This window comes from Lynx rufus, unplaced genomic scaffold, assembly GCF_022079265.1.
Source record: "Lynx rufus isolate CCGP_SWC_20201006 ecotype Redwood Valley unplaced genomic scaffold, mLynRuf1.p SCAF_5, whole genome shotgun sequence".
Classification (NCBI taxonomy): domain Eukaryota; kingdom Metazoa; phylum Chordata; class Mammalia; order Carnivora; family Felidae; genus Lynx; species Lynx rufus.
In genome coordinates this window covers 83,825,722-83,839,324 of record NW_025814867.1, presented here as the reverse complement: position 1 = coordinate 83,839,324, position 13,603 = coordinate 83,825,722, and the positions used below count along the sequence as shown (strand labels likewise).

Sequence of the window (13,603 nt, the reverse complement as noted above, 5' to 3'; positions counted from 1 at the left end):
TTTCCAATTTACTCCCAATGCCCGGGCTAGACCCTGGGACACCTGCACCGTGAAGGCCGGGCCATTGTCCGATCCTATGCTCAGAGGCAGCCCGAATCTAGGAATTATTTCATTTAATAATTTCTTAACTGGGAACGCCTCGACCCACCCGGCGAAGGTGTCTACAAAAACAAGCAGGTATTTATATCCGTATTTCCCTGGTTTAATTTCAGTAAAATCTACTTCCCAAAACCAGCCTGGTTCAGTTCCTCTATCTCTTTTAGCTTCTGAAACCTTCTTACTTGCACCCTGATTTACTTGGGCGCAACTTACACACCTTTCAACCATCTCTTCAATCTCTTTTCCCAGCCCTTGCGCCCTGAAATTTTTCCGCACTAATTCCGCCATCTTGGTTTTCCCAGATGATTCCCTTGGTGGTGTTGACACATCATGCGCGGCCCGAGTGCCGTGGGTAAGAGTATCTTACCTTCAGGATGCTGAAACCACTTTCGTCCTGGTATCATACTTCCCCCTTTTCTTGAAACCCACTCCAAATTTTTAGGAGTGTAACTGGGCTCCAGTGGAAGCAAAGGCTCTGTCAAGATCGGTATCTCCAAGGCACTTTTAGTTAGGGCAGCTTCTCGGGCTGCTGCATCAGCCAGGAGGTTTCCGACTGCTTCTAGGGAGTCGCCTTTTTGATGTCCCGGGCAGTGAATGATTGCCAGCTTCGCAGGTTCCCAGATGGCTGCTAGAAGATCTAAAATTTCAGCTTTATTTTTGATGTCCTTGCCTTCCGCCATGAGGAGACCGCGCTCTTGATAAATGGATCCGTGTACATGCACGGTTGCAAAAGCATAGCGGCTGTCCATATAAATATTAACTGACTTGTTTCTTCTGAGTTTTAAGGCTTTTGTTAGCGTGATGAGCTCTGCGCCCTGGGCTGAAGTTCCCGGGGGAAGGGTCTGTTGCCATAAAACCTCGCGGTCTGTTGTCACTGCAGCACCGGCATGCCTTTGCACTTGAAACACAAAACTACTGCCATCTGAAAACATGCTATCAGGGTCCTGTAAGGGAACATCTGTAATATCGGAGTGGAGGGATGAGATCGTCGCCAAGGTTTCTGGGCAAGAGTGCAGAGGCGGACCTTGTCCTTTGGGCAGCAAAGTGGCTGGGTTTAAGGCTGTGGGGGCACAAAAACGTATTTGGGGCTGGTCGAGTAGCAATGCTTGATATTGGGTAATCCGAGCATATGACAGCCATCGCTCTGGGGGAGCCCGCAGTAAAGCCTCTGCTTCATGGGGTCCCATGACAGACAATGCTTGCCCCAAGGTTAGTTTGCGTCTTTAGGAGTGTGGTGGCGGCAATTTGTCAAATGCATGGGGGCCACCCGGAAGCAACTGGGTCCAGCTGTTTGGATAAATAGGCCACCGGTCGGGGCCAAGGTCCCAGGCGCTGAGTCAGAACTCCTTTGGCTACCCCCCTTTTTTGGCTACAAATGGAATGGCTTGGTGGGATCTGGCAGGGCCAAGGCTGGTGGGGTCATGAGAGCATCTCATAAGGCTTAGAAGGCTTTAGTTTGAGTCTCCCCCCATGTGAAGGACTCTGGAGACCCCTTAAGAGTGGCATACGAAGGGGCTGCCAGTTCAGCAAAGCCAGGTATCCATAGTCTGCAGTAGCCTGCTGCCCCCAGGAACTCGCGAACTTGTTTGCGAGTTTTAGGCTGAGGAATATCGAATATAGCCCGAATTCTTTGTTCACCGAGATAGTGCTTACCTTTTTTAAGGTTGTGACCTAAATAGGTCACTGCAATATGACAGATCTGTGCTTTTCTGGCTGACACCTGGTACCCCAGTTTTTGCAGAAGACTCAAGAGTTCTTTGGTGGCTCTCAGGCATTTTAAATGAGAAGGGGCCACCAACAAGATATCATCAACATATTGCAGTAGAGTTACCTGGGGGTTGGAGATTCGAAATGGCGCTAAATCCTGGTGCAGGGCCTCATTAAAAAGAGTAGGAGAATTTTTAGATCCCTGGGGGTGTCGAGTCCGAGCTGTCTGGCTTTTCCCTCTTCAGGATCAGTCCATTCAAATGCAAAAAGTGGCTGGCTTTGTGGGGCCAGCAGGATGGCAAAGAAGGCATCTTTTAAGTCCAGAACTGTATAATACACCTGAGAAGGGGGAAGCAAACTAAGGAGAGTATAAGGGTTGGGTACAGTGGAATGAATGTCCATTACCGTGGTGTTTACTGCTGTTAGGTCCTGAACTGGCCGGAAATCGGATGAATAAGGCTTCCAGACAGGGAGAAGCAGAGTGTTCGTGGCGACTTGCATGGGATCAAAATGCCAGAGTCGCACAAACGCTTGATGTGAATGATAATTCCCCGCCTAGCCTCCCGGGACATGGGATAATGTTTTAGTCTTACCAGAAGTGCAGATGCCTTAAGTTCCACTATTATCAGAGCTTGATGAATCGCCAGCCAAGGTGGATTGGTCTCGGCCCATACCTGGGGGAAGTCTGCCTGGAGGCTTATAAGGAGGGGATCGACTGCATGGACATTTTTATCACTCACCAGAGTGAGCAGGCCCTCTTCCCCAAGTGGCACAGTCACCATTACTGTTGTTGGGCCATCCTGGCCTTTAATATGCATACCCCCTTCAGTGAATTTCAAACTGCAGTAGGTCTCTACCTAGTAATCCAGGGTAGGGACATTCAGGTATCAATAGGAAAGAATGTGTAATGGTTTTATGGCCTAAATCTACTTGTCATTCAGTGGTCCATTTACAAGTCTGGGACCCAGTTGCTCCTTGCACCAGGGTTGCTCCTTGCCTGGTGGGGCCAGGATCTTGTTTTAGAACTGAAAGTTTGCCCCAGTGTCCACCAAGAAGGTCTTAGGTTGCCCTCCTATATTAACAGTAACCAACGGCTCAGAAGTGGGCTACCGAGCCGCGGCCCTGTCAGTTGGAATCGACTCCCATTACAGATACCTGGAGTGGCCGAGTTTTGCGTGGGGCTAAGTTGGGGCAATCCTTTTTCCAGTGTCCCTCTTGTTTGCAATATGCACATTGGTTTTTTCCTAGTGGCGCTTTAACCCTTTGTCTTTTTTCTTTTGCCCAGACCAGAATTCTTTGGACGTTCTGGGTCTTCTTCCCCGTGGGCATCCAGGACAGCCGCTACCACCCTAGTCAATTTTTTTGTCTTTCTTCCTGAGAATCCCTATTAAAAACTTTTTGGGCTATTTCAACTAACTCAGATAAATTTTTTCCTTCAAACCCATCTAATTTTTGTAACTTTTTCCGAATGTCTGGGGCCTTTGTAAGACAAAGGCCAGGTTTAATGCCCTTCTATTTTCAGGTGCCTCAGGGTCAATAGGGGTAAAGGTGCGGTACGTCTCCATGAGCCTAAGAAGGCTGAGGGGCTTTCCTCGGCCCCCTGAACTACTTCTTTTTTTTTTTTTTTAATTTTTTTTTCAACGTTTATTTATTTTTGGGACAGAGAGAGACAGAGCATGAACGGGGGAGGGGCAGAGAGAGAGGGAGACACAGAATCGGAAACAGGCTCCAGGCTCTGAGCCATCAGCCCAGAGCCCGACGCGGGGCTCAAACTCACGGACCGCGAGATCGTGACCTGGCTGAAGTCGGACGCTTAACCGACTGCGCCACCCAGGCGCCCCCCCCCCCGAACTACTTCTGTTACCTTAGACATGTTTGTGGGCCAGCGGGCGGCCGCTGGGAGACCTCCCAGTAGAGTCTGGCGAAATAGGGTCAATGATCGCCTACCGTGAGGAGTGTTTCAGTCCCAATTTTCAGGATGTGAGGAGGGAAAAACTTCTTCAAGTACAGCGGGATCCTCGGTGGGTTGCCCGTTTGGCCCCATCACTAATTTCTGGGCCTCATGATGGATCTTATCTCTTTCCTCAGTGGTGAAGAGAACCTGCAAGAACTGCTGGCAGTCATCCCAGGTTGGCTGATGGGTCACAAATATAGTTTCAAGAAGAGAAATTAATGTTTGGGGTTTCTCTGAGATTGAGGGGTTTTGAAGTTTCCAATTATAAAGGTCGCTAGTGGAGAAGAGTACATAAGTCATAAAAGGGTGGGACATCACCCTGCAGGGGTGGCCCTGGAAGAAGGGGCAGGGCAGTGGGAGGGGGATGGAATTCCAGGAGTCCCTGACCAGGTGTGAGACGGGCTCAGGGGAGTGTTCCGACTCGGGCTTGCCTCCTGATCTGAAGCATCTTGACTTGTAGTCTTTGAGCGAGAACTATAGGGTGGCGGTGGTTTCTTCTTCCTCTGGTGCAGGTGATAGAGGGGGCGGCCACCTAGTCCCATCAAGATTCTTATTCTGAGCTCCAAATGGGCGGCCTTTGAGTTATAAAGCCTGTACTTTAGGGAGGCAAGGGGGAAGGGAAGGAGAAGTTTTAACCAATCTGGAGGGTTTTCAATGAGGGTCCTCCAAGCCTCAATGTATGGAATGTGGTCTTCGTGCCTAAAAAAGACAATATCATGAACCTTATATACCAAAGTAAGGTCAAAGGTCCCCTGTGGAGGCGATTCGCCCTGAAAGCTGGTCCATTCCACCTCACAGAGAGTTCGAAGGACTGGCTTCTTAACGTGGAGGCCAAAAACTGAGGCAGCTCTCCTATAGTCCTAGAAATGAGTTAGTATGAGACTCTGATTTTGACCCATGACAAAGATAGGCAAAACTGACAGGGACGCACAGTCAACAGGAAGAGGGACAAGACACGAAGACAACACAGTTTGAGATCTCAAGGCCAGTAGGCCGTGGCCATCACCTGAAAAATAGGATCTTTCTTGACAAAAACCAAATCAAATGGGGTCCATTGGTGTCCCGGTAGCATCCCTGACTCCGGGTCTATAGGCGCATCCGACAGACCCTCCTGAGTCATTCAAATGGTGCACCCCAAGAATCCCTTACCTCTCCCAATCCCGAGCTTCCTCCCAGGGGTTGGTGGAGCAATCCGAGGAAAAAGCCCTGTTTCAGACCTTTAACTTTCCCGGCCAATGCACCAAATATTGCATCCACATGACTCCTGAAACAGAATGCTAGGGGCACCAGTGACAGTCACAACAAAGTCTATTACAATGAGAGGCAAGGCCGATGGATCGGGACCAACACTCTTGATAAGAATGCAGCCTCGAACCAGGGTACAGAGTTTTTAAAGCTGATCACATCGTTTTATCATTACCTGGGGACAGAACAGAGAAACAGTTCCCAGATGAGTTAGAAACAGTTGCCAGATGTGTTAGAAACAGTTGCCAAATGAGGTGATTATTTTAGACTTTCTGCCACTAAGTTGCAACCAGTGGATCTCCTTGACCTTGCCTCTGATGCTTTCTTTGAGCTTTTGTTTTCCTTCATTGGTAAAGCCTGATTTACAAGAGTATGAAATGTGATTTGCAAGAGTAAAGCAAGGCTGTTATCCCTTCACCTTCAGTGTCAGAACAAAGCTGTTATTTTTCAAGCTTCCTGTTAGCCCTACACTACAATTTAACCCTTACAATACGAATTACCTAAGGTCACATAGCTAATAACCAGTAGAGCAGTGACTCAAACATCTTTGCTACCTGTGACCTTTCCATCATGTTTAAGGATTACTTTCAACAACTGTTATTAAAATCTTCATTTACCAGAGTTCTTTACTAGGAAAAATTAATGAAAATGATCACTGAAGATGAAAACTATTCCAAATATTAAGCCAAGAGATTTATTATAACATGATCTAAACTGGCATAAAATTCCAGAAGATTTTGTCATTAAAAATGCTATAGAAACTCAGTAAAAACCCATTTCTTGACATTACATCTCTGTGATGTGGACATGGAAGTCAAAGTCTTAGAAACACACACACACAAAACAGCAGAAGGTAAAATAATATTATAGTAATAATGTCATTCATAATCAACATTCTTCTGGGTCTCCCAAGTACACTAAAAATCAAGTTTTTGAAATTGAAAAACTAATGCTGTGACACTTCTTTGTGGAAGAGAGAAATTAGAAATTTGTTAGAAATAAAGGTATATATTGTTTTCGACTGTTTCCTTCTAAAACCTCATCTCAAAGTCTTTACTCATTTCATGATAATATCAACTCCCCTACTACTAAAAGTAGAAATATTTCAGCATGTTACCATCAGGGTAAATTTCTATAAGCTGTCTTTTGAAAATCTTTCATGTTCACAGATAATCTCTTAATTTATATCATCCCACCATTTGTATCATCTTTCACCAGTAAATTTACATTAATATATTTTTAAACTTTATACCTAAAAAAAGTGAATCTGGTCCAAATCATGGGGTGACTCCTAAAACTAGAACCAAATAAGTCTGCCCATTCTTTGGTCTGCCCATCTGTTTTAAGCTCCATATGCCAGGGTAGCCAAATGGGTCTTTTTTTTTTTTTTTAATTGTATCAGCTGACAGCTGTGAGCAATCGATCTGTTTCAACCAGCCGAAACCAGATCTGTCTCCCAACTAACACCCCTGCATCTAAAGCTTGTGTTTCTTGGAATAAAATGATGTGTTTATGTGAAAAAAGAAAAATAGAGTCATGTTTTCTTTACTCTCCAGGAGGTGTTTGGTTACCGGACCCAGAATCTTCGCAGAGCCCTGTGCCTTATAACAACCATGCTGACATGTGGGGTTCTTATGCTGGTGTTCTACTGGAAGCCCCAGTGGAGAGTGTGGGCTAATTGCAACCCATGCCCTTTGCAAGAAGCAGACACTGTTTTGCTAAGAACAATGGTACGTGCTCTTCAGCATTGCATTGGTGGTGCCACCAATGGCTGGCTGGTGTTCCAGAGATCTTTCTTTGCTTGAGTTTTCTTGTCCCCAAGTAGATGGCAATAGTATCCTGGAACTTGCGCTCTCTTACTTTGACTCAGGAAGGAAGGACATTTCCTCCATGTCACTTTGGGGAAATGACTACTATGTCAGGCTAATTTTCAGTTTCCTTAACCATTACATGAGTAGTGGCTGTTGGTATTACAACTCTTAAAGACATAACACAGGAAGGATGTATTTTTAGATATTTTTCAGTTTTTTTAGAACACAAATTTTGAGGGGAAGTAGAGATTTTAAACCCTTAAATGTCATGTTAAGATAGCCAGAAGCTGTTTTCTTCATAAAAAAAAAAAACTTTCCTGTGAAGTGTGTCTTTTTATTCTCTAGCACAGTGGTTCTCAAATTAGTTGGAGGGCTCCTTAACACAGACTGCTGACCTCACCCCAGAATTTTTGATTTAGTAGGCTTATGGTAAGGCTGAGAATTTGCATTTTTAGCAAGTTTCAAGCTAATGCTGATCCTCTTGTCTGTAGCCCAAACTTTGAGAATCTCTGGTCTAGGTAGGTATTTGGTTGATTGAGTGACTTATTGAATAAATAATATTTGAGAATTTCATGGGCTGGATTGATTTCTCTAGGATGAATTCCAAAGATATACGAGGAAGAAGGTTATATGCCTCTACTTAGCGACACTGAAGTTTCCTATAAGCAAGAACCCAGAAGAACCCCTGGTGGCTGACCGCCACTCTGTCATTAACCATGCGGTATTGAAGCCAGAATTAAAAGTAAGCAATTTTGAGCGCAATGTTATGGCATGTCTTTGCTAAAAAAGAATAGTGCAAATGTTTATTGGAGGAAAGTTCTGAATGTCATGCTGCTGGGCTGGGAATTACAACAATGTATCAAGGCAAGTGAGAGCTGCGTGGGGACCCCTACCAAGAAGCCCTCACCTCCCCTGATGGGCTTTACTTGGTGAATGACATCTGTTCTATCACATTTGTAATTGCAGCTGCGATATATCCAAGTGCGGAAAATCAGGTATGTTTGGGACTACTTGGAGAAGAGGTTTCAGAAAGTCGGGTAAGTCTTTTTCTCAGCATTCATCAGGATATAAGGGAGGAACCGGATTTTTTGGGTGCCACGAACTAAGGTATGCTTCTTGTCCTGACCACACCCTAGCCTGCTGGAAGACAGCAACTCCTGCTATGATATCCACCACACGTTTGGACTGGGCCTGACCAGTGAAGAGCAAGAGGTCAGGTAGGGTTTGTGATACTTCCTGAGAGTAAACTCGGCCGGCAGAAATTGAAATATCAAATGGCTTATGATCAGTGAGCTACTGGCATAATGCTTCATCAGCTTCATTTAATTCCAGTTTATTTACCAGCAACAGAGACAAATTTTAAGTTGTTTTCATCGCAGGCAAACATTAAAAAAAGAAGAGCCCGAAAGAACATTGCAGGCATATAATATTTGGTCTTTTCTTTCAGGATTGTAAAATAGTCTCATCTGTGTTGTTGTTTTCATTCTTTCCTTAAAAAGCCTTGAGTCATTTCATAGACATCTGATTTGTCATCCTCTAAATCCTTGGAGAGGCAATATTATGATTAATTTTCTTATGAAGAAACAGCCTGGAGATGAGGATTTTGTTTGCTCAGGTAGTTGTGTCATTCATAACACCTAGAACAGTGCCTGATTCATGGTGGACGCTCAACAGATATTTGTGGAATGAATGAATACATGAATGCATTCATTAATCTATTGACCGAATGCCTTTACTAGGCTAAACACTTTGCAAGCACTAAAGATCTAAGGATAAATAAGGCTTACTCACTACCCCAGAGACATTCACTATTGGGAAAGAATAGTGGTACAATTGTGAGAATGATATCTATAAATGCACAGAGATTAGGACATAATAGTATAGTAGTACCATAAAAATGCTTATGCTACTTATTAACCCATAGCGATTTTGAGTCTCTGCTTCCCTCATCTGTAATTTGAAATAGTGAATGCTGGTGAGTCTGAAAGTAAACCATTGCAAGTCTTCCCCAGAATCCTAATAATTACCTTCATTTCTTGCCCATTTTCAGAACCTATCCTGCCCGACCTTCCTCACAGTCTATAAGAAACACAAATTCTCCAGCTAAGAAGCATTCTGGTACATAAAATACAGGTTCTTGGGCTCCACCCTCATAATTTTCATTTAGTAAGTAGGAACTAAGGGTAGCGGTGAGAGCAGAAACTGCATTTTTAGCAAACCCCCCCTCCGACGATTCATATGCGCACCAACTCTGAGAATTACCGATCTGTTGTTTTTAAACTTTTCTCCTGCTGAATGAAAAATGACGAAAAAATGAACAAGGCATCATCCAGACTCTGACAATGTTTGCAAAACGCCTTAGAGATAATATCACTGTATAAGATTACAGATGTAATGCTGATTACGTTGAAACACAAAAAGTTGTCAGAGTCATTAAGAGCGTACTGGTTTCATAGCATTAAGCACCAGACACGTGAAGGATTGAGCTAAGTTAGGAGGTGTAGTTGATTAACGCAAGTTTACTTCTCCTAGGACACCATTTCTACAGGAAGGATTGCCCTTCACATTTGTCCTTAGCGAGTGCCAAGCTTTACTAAATATCACACATAATTAATTATCACACACACCGCAAAGAACTTGACAATGTAATGAGCAAGAGTTTTGTTTCCCAAATGCGAAGGATAGAGGAGATAATCTGCTTTCAAATACACAGGCAGGTTTTACTCATGGGTTTTTCTAGGTGGACAGCAAAGAGAGTGAATAGAATGTGAAGTTCTCCTCCCCCCACCCCCATCATTTTTTATTTTTTATTTTATTATTTTTTTCCCATTATTTTTTAATGTAAGACTAGGGCTTTTTTTTTTTTTTCCAAAACTCAAAATGCGATTGATTGATTGAGTGATATCTGATTAAATTCCTAACTGGAGATGAGTTTGCCTTCATGAAAAGCAAGGATGCAACATGAGAAATGAAGGAGGATACTGAGAACTCCTTGATGACAAAAAGCCACAAAGTCTAAATACAACTTTCTCTTCAGGCTTCCCAGAAACCAGGCAAAGAGGGAAAATGGACACATTTATGTGGTCACCTTTTTGGTAGCAAAAAAGCTAATCAGGACATCAGGAGAGACAACATCCTGAAGAGAAATTTTCAGAAGGCCTTGGGAAGAAAAATATTCCAGGAGGTTCCCCGCTCCTATCTTCACTCATTCATGAACTGGATGCCACTTTCTCTCTCACTGCCTGTCGTAGATAGGTCCACAGGGACTTGAGGCAATTCTCTTATCTCACAGAAACAGGGAAAACCACACCTACCTTACCCCCATCCATCCAATAGTCTTAGGACAGTTGTGCACCTCCTCATTTTCTTTTCACTTAATGCCCTGCTCCTGCCTCCTTTGTTTACCCTCCTGAAGTAGAAGGAGAAATGTTTGGTGGTCAAGACAGCTCTTAATGTGGGCCCCAGACCAGTCACCCTGTTGGTAACCCAGCTCTCTGGAAGAAGAAAAGCTTGGATGGGGAGAGTCTGCCAAATTCTATTGTGGGAAAAACAACAGCTATTGATTTCAAGCCACCAACGTGACATCACTGAATGTGGAACTTGGAAGAGATGTTCCCTGTCAGTTTGGGTATACTTCAGGGCCGAACTTAATTCTCAACGTCTGTCACCTGACTGGGAAAAAAGGGCATGCCTGTGAGTACCAGAGGAAAGGAATCTTGAGTCACAGGCAGCAAACCCAGCAGCACACGCTGTTTGACCTCTCTGTCTCCCAGCATCTCTGCACCTCAGTGTTTTCACACATGGAGTCAGAAGACCCTGGTTTGTGTCCTCTGGGATCCATGCAAATCATTGCAGTAGGAAAGGCGAGGCTTGGAAATCAAACTTGGGCTGAGCTCTGTTACACCTTAGATTCAGGAAACGTCATGCACATTGCACCATCAGTGCTCACGGAGTGTGAGGTGGAGTCGTGGAGCCCACGGTGTGACACCTGGATCCGCTTCTTTCCTGCTCTTGTGGCTCTGGGGGAGTTACTGAGTTTATCTGAACTTCAGTTTCCTTTATAATAAAGATGATAATATGAAACCTCGTAGAGGTAATGTGATGATTACAGGAGATAATACGTATAAAAGGCTAAGAGTTGCATTGTCACAATTAATACTAGATATGGGTACCTTTGGCAGAACACACACAATGAATAGTTTTTCCCATTGGCAAAATGGGAGATATTAGCCCTTTCCTTTAGACCGTTGTGACAAACGAGAGAATCTTGTGTGAGAACGCTGTAGATTGTCAGATGCTGTACAAACATAAGGGCCTCTTACTGGAATGTACTCATGTGTGGATTAGCAAAGTGTTAGATGTGAAGACCATATATCATCTTCTAGTTTGTTGGCTCATTCATTCATGTATTTATTTTCATATACTAAGGGCCTGTCCTAGGTGCTGAAGAGACCAAGGTAAGATATATATGATCTCGAACATCAAGAGCAATCTAGAATGCCTGAGAATTCTAGAAACATAGTCACATCTGGGTCTTGTTAGGTGTTCTCAGAATGTGATTGAATTGTTTAAAAAATAACTCAACATGCCTTTCTAACTGCATTTTGATTCTTGAGTTGCATTAAGATTTTTTTTTAACTAGAAAAACAACTTTGTCCATCATGCACTTTCATTTTAAAACTAATACTTTAGGATGTGCACATTAATAGTTTATTTAAAACTATTTTATTTAAACTAGTTTATTTATTTAAACTAGTTTATTTATTTAAACTAGTTTATTTATTTAAACTAGTTTATTTAAAACTATAAGTAGTTTTATTTAAAACTAATATTTTAGGATGTGCACATTAATATTTTTTTATTAAAGGCACAAAGAGCCTTAAATGTAGAGAAGTGACTTTTGCCTAGTTTGGTTGTACTCACTTATCAATGTGGTTTTACTTTTATTTATTTTTATTTTTTTAATTTTTTTAAATATGAAATTTATTGCCAGACTGATTTCCATAAAACACCCAGTGCTCATCCCAAAAGATACCCACCCTTTCAATGAGGTTTTAGATTTGGCACTTAATTGGTGATCAATTTCTTACAGAAGATTAGTGTGTGGGCCCAATGCCATTGAGGTAGAAATCCAGCCCATATGGAAGCTGCTTATTAAACAGGTAACTGTTTCATCTATCTTTGAAAAAAAAAACAATTTTTGTTCTTTATTTTTATTTCCTGGTATTCAGGAAATTTTAGGCAATACACGGATACTTGGATATGAACAAAATCTATGGTTCATATAACTTCATTTTGTTCTTCCCTTCTGTCTTTATGCTTTTCCTGTCTGTGAAAGTTTTTTCCTTTTATTTTTTTGATATTTCAATAAATATATTTTTATTCCAAGATTTCTAACTGGTCCTTTTTAAATAACCACTTGTTTTAAATTAAAATCCATTAAAAAAAGTCTCTACCCGTGAGAGACAGATTCGTGTTTCATTATTTTCTGTTTTTTTCATTTTAAGTTTTTGATGGGGGTTGTAATGGTGGTGGTGGTGGGGTATTATTAATTCTGTGATCTTTTTGATGATTTTATTATTTTTTCTATCAAGTTTATTTATTTATTTATTTATTTATTTATTTAATATAAGATTTATTGTCAAATTGGTTTCCATACATCACCCAATGCTCATCCCAAAAGATGCCCTCTTCAATACCATGCATCACCCACCCTCCCCTCCCTCCACCCCCCATCAACCCTCAGTTTGTTCTCAGTTTTTAAGAGTCTCTTATACTTTGGCTCTCTTCCACTCTAACCTCTTTTTTTTTTCCCTTCCGCTCCCTCATAGGTTTCTGTTAAGTTTCTCAGGTTCCACCTAAGAGTGAAAACATATGGTATCTGTCTTTCTCTGTATGGCTTATTCCACTTAGCATCACACTCTCCAGTTCCATCCATATTGCTACAAAGGGCCATGTTTCATTCTTTCTCATTGCCACGTAGTACTCCATTGTGTATATAAACCACAACTTTATCCATTCATCAGTTGATGGACATTTAAGCTCTTTCCATAATTTGGTTATTGTTGAGAGTGCTGCTAGAAACATTGGGGTACAAGTGCCCCTATGCATCAGTACTCCTGTATCCCTTGGGTAAATTCCTAGCAATGCTACTGCTGGGTCATAGGGTAGGTCTATTTTTAATTTTTTGAGGAACCTCCACACTGTTCTCCAGAGTGGCTGCACCAGTTTGCATTCCCACCAACAGTGCAAGAGGGTTCCCCTTTCTCCACATCCTCTCCAGCATCTATAGTCTCCTGATTTGTTCATTTTGGCCACTCTGACTGACGTGAGGTGATATCTGAGTGTGGTTTTGATTTGTATTTCCCTGATGAGGAAAGACATTGAGCATCTTTTCATGTGCCTGTTGGCCTTCCGGATGTCTTCTTTAGAGAAGTGTCTATTCATGTTTTCTGTCCATTTCTTCACTGGGAAATTTTTTTTTGGGTGTGGAGTTCGGTGAGCTCTTTACAGATTTTGGATACTAGCCCTTGGTCCCATATTTCATTTGCAAATATCTTTTCCCATTCTGCTGGTTGCCTTTTCGTTTTGTTGATTGTTTGCTGTGCAGAAGCTTTTTATCTTCATAAGGTCCCAGTAGTTCATTTTTGCTTTTAATTCCCTTGCCTTTGGGGATATGTCAAGTAAGAAATTGCTATGGCTGAGGTCAGAGAGGGCTTTTCCTGCTTTCTCCTCTGGGGTTTTGATGGTTTCCTGCCTCACATTCAGGTCCTTTATCCATTTTGAG

General features: G+C 42.5%; 1 protein-coding gene across 1 annotated transcript in view; it reads left to right on the top strand.

The window, feature by feature from the left end:
- The window catches only part of ATP13A5 (ATPase 13A5), a 114,330-nt gene that overhangs the window by 17,323 nt on the left and 83,404 nt on the right, over nucleotides 1–13,603 (top strand). Inside the window, exons 2-6 of the mRNA XM_047100030.1 lie at nucleotides 6,562–6,735; nucleotides 7,412–7,558; nucleotides 7,783–7,853; nucleotides 7,953–8,033; nucleotides 11,909–11,978. Coding sequence (XP_046955986.1) covers nucleotides 6,562–6,735; nucleotides 7,412–7,558; nucleotides 7,783–7,853; nucleotides 7,953–8,033; nucleotides 11,909–11,978 — 543 coding nt within the window. The remainder of the gene's footprint in view (nucleotides 1–6,561; nucleotides 6,736–7,411; nucleotides 7,559–7,782; nucleotides 7,854–7,952; nucleotides 8,034–11,908; nucleotides 11,979–13,603) is intronic.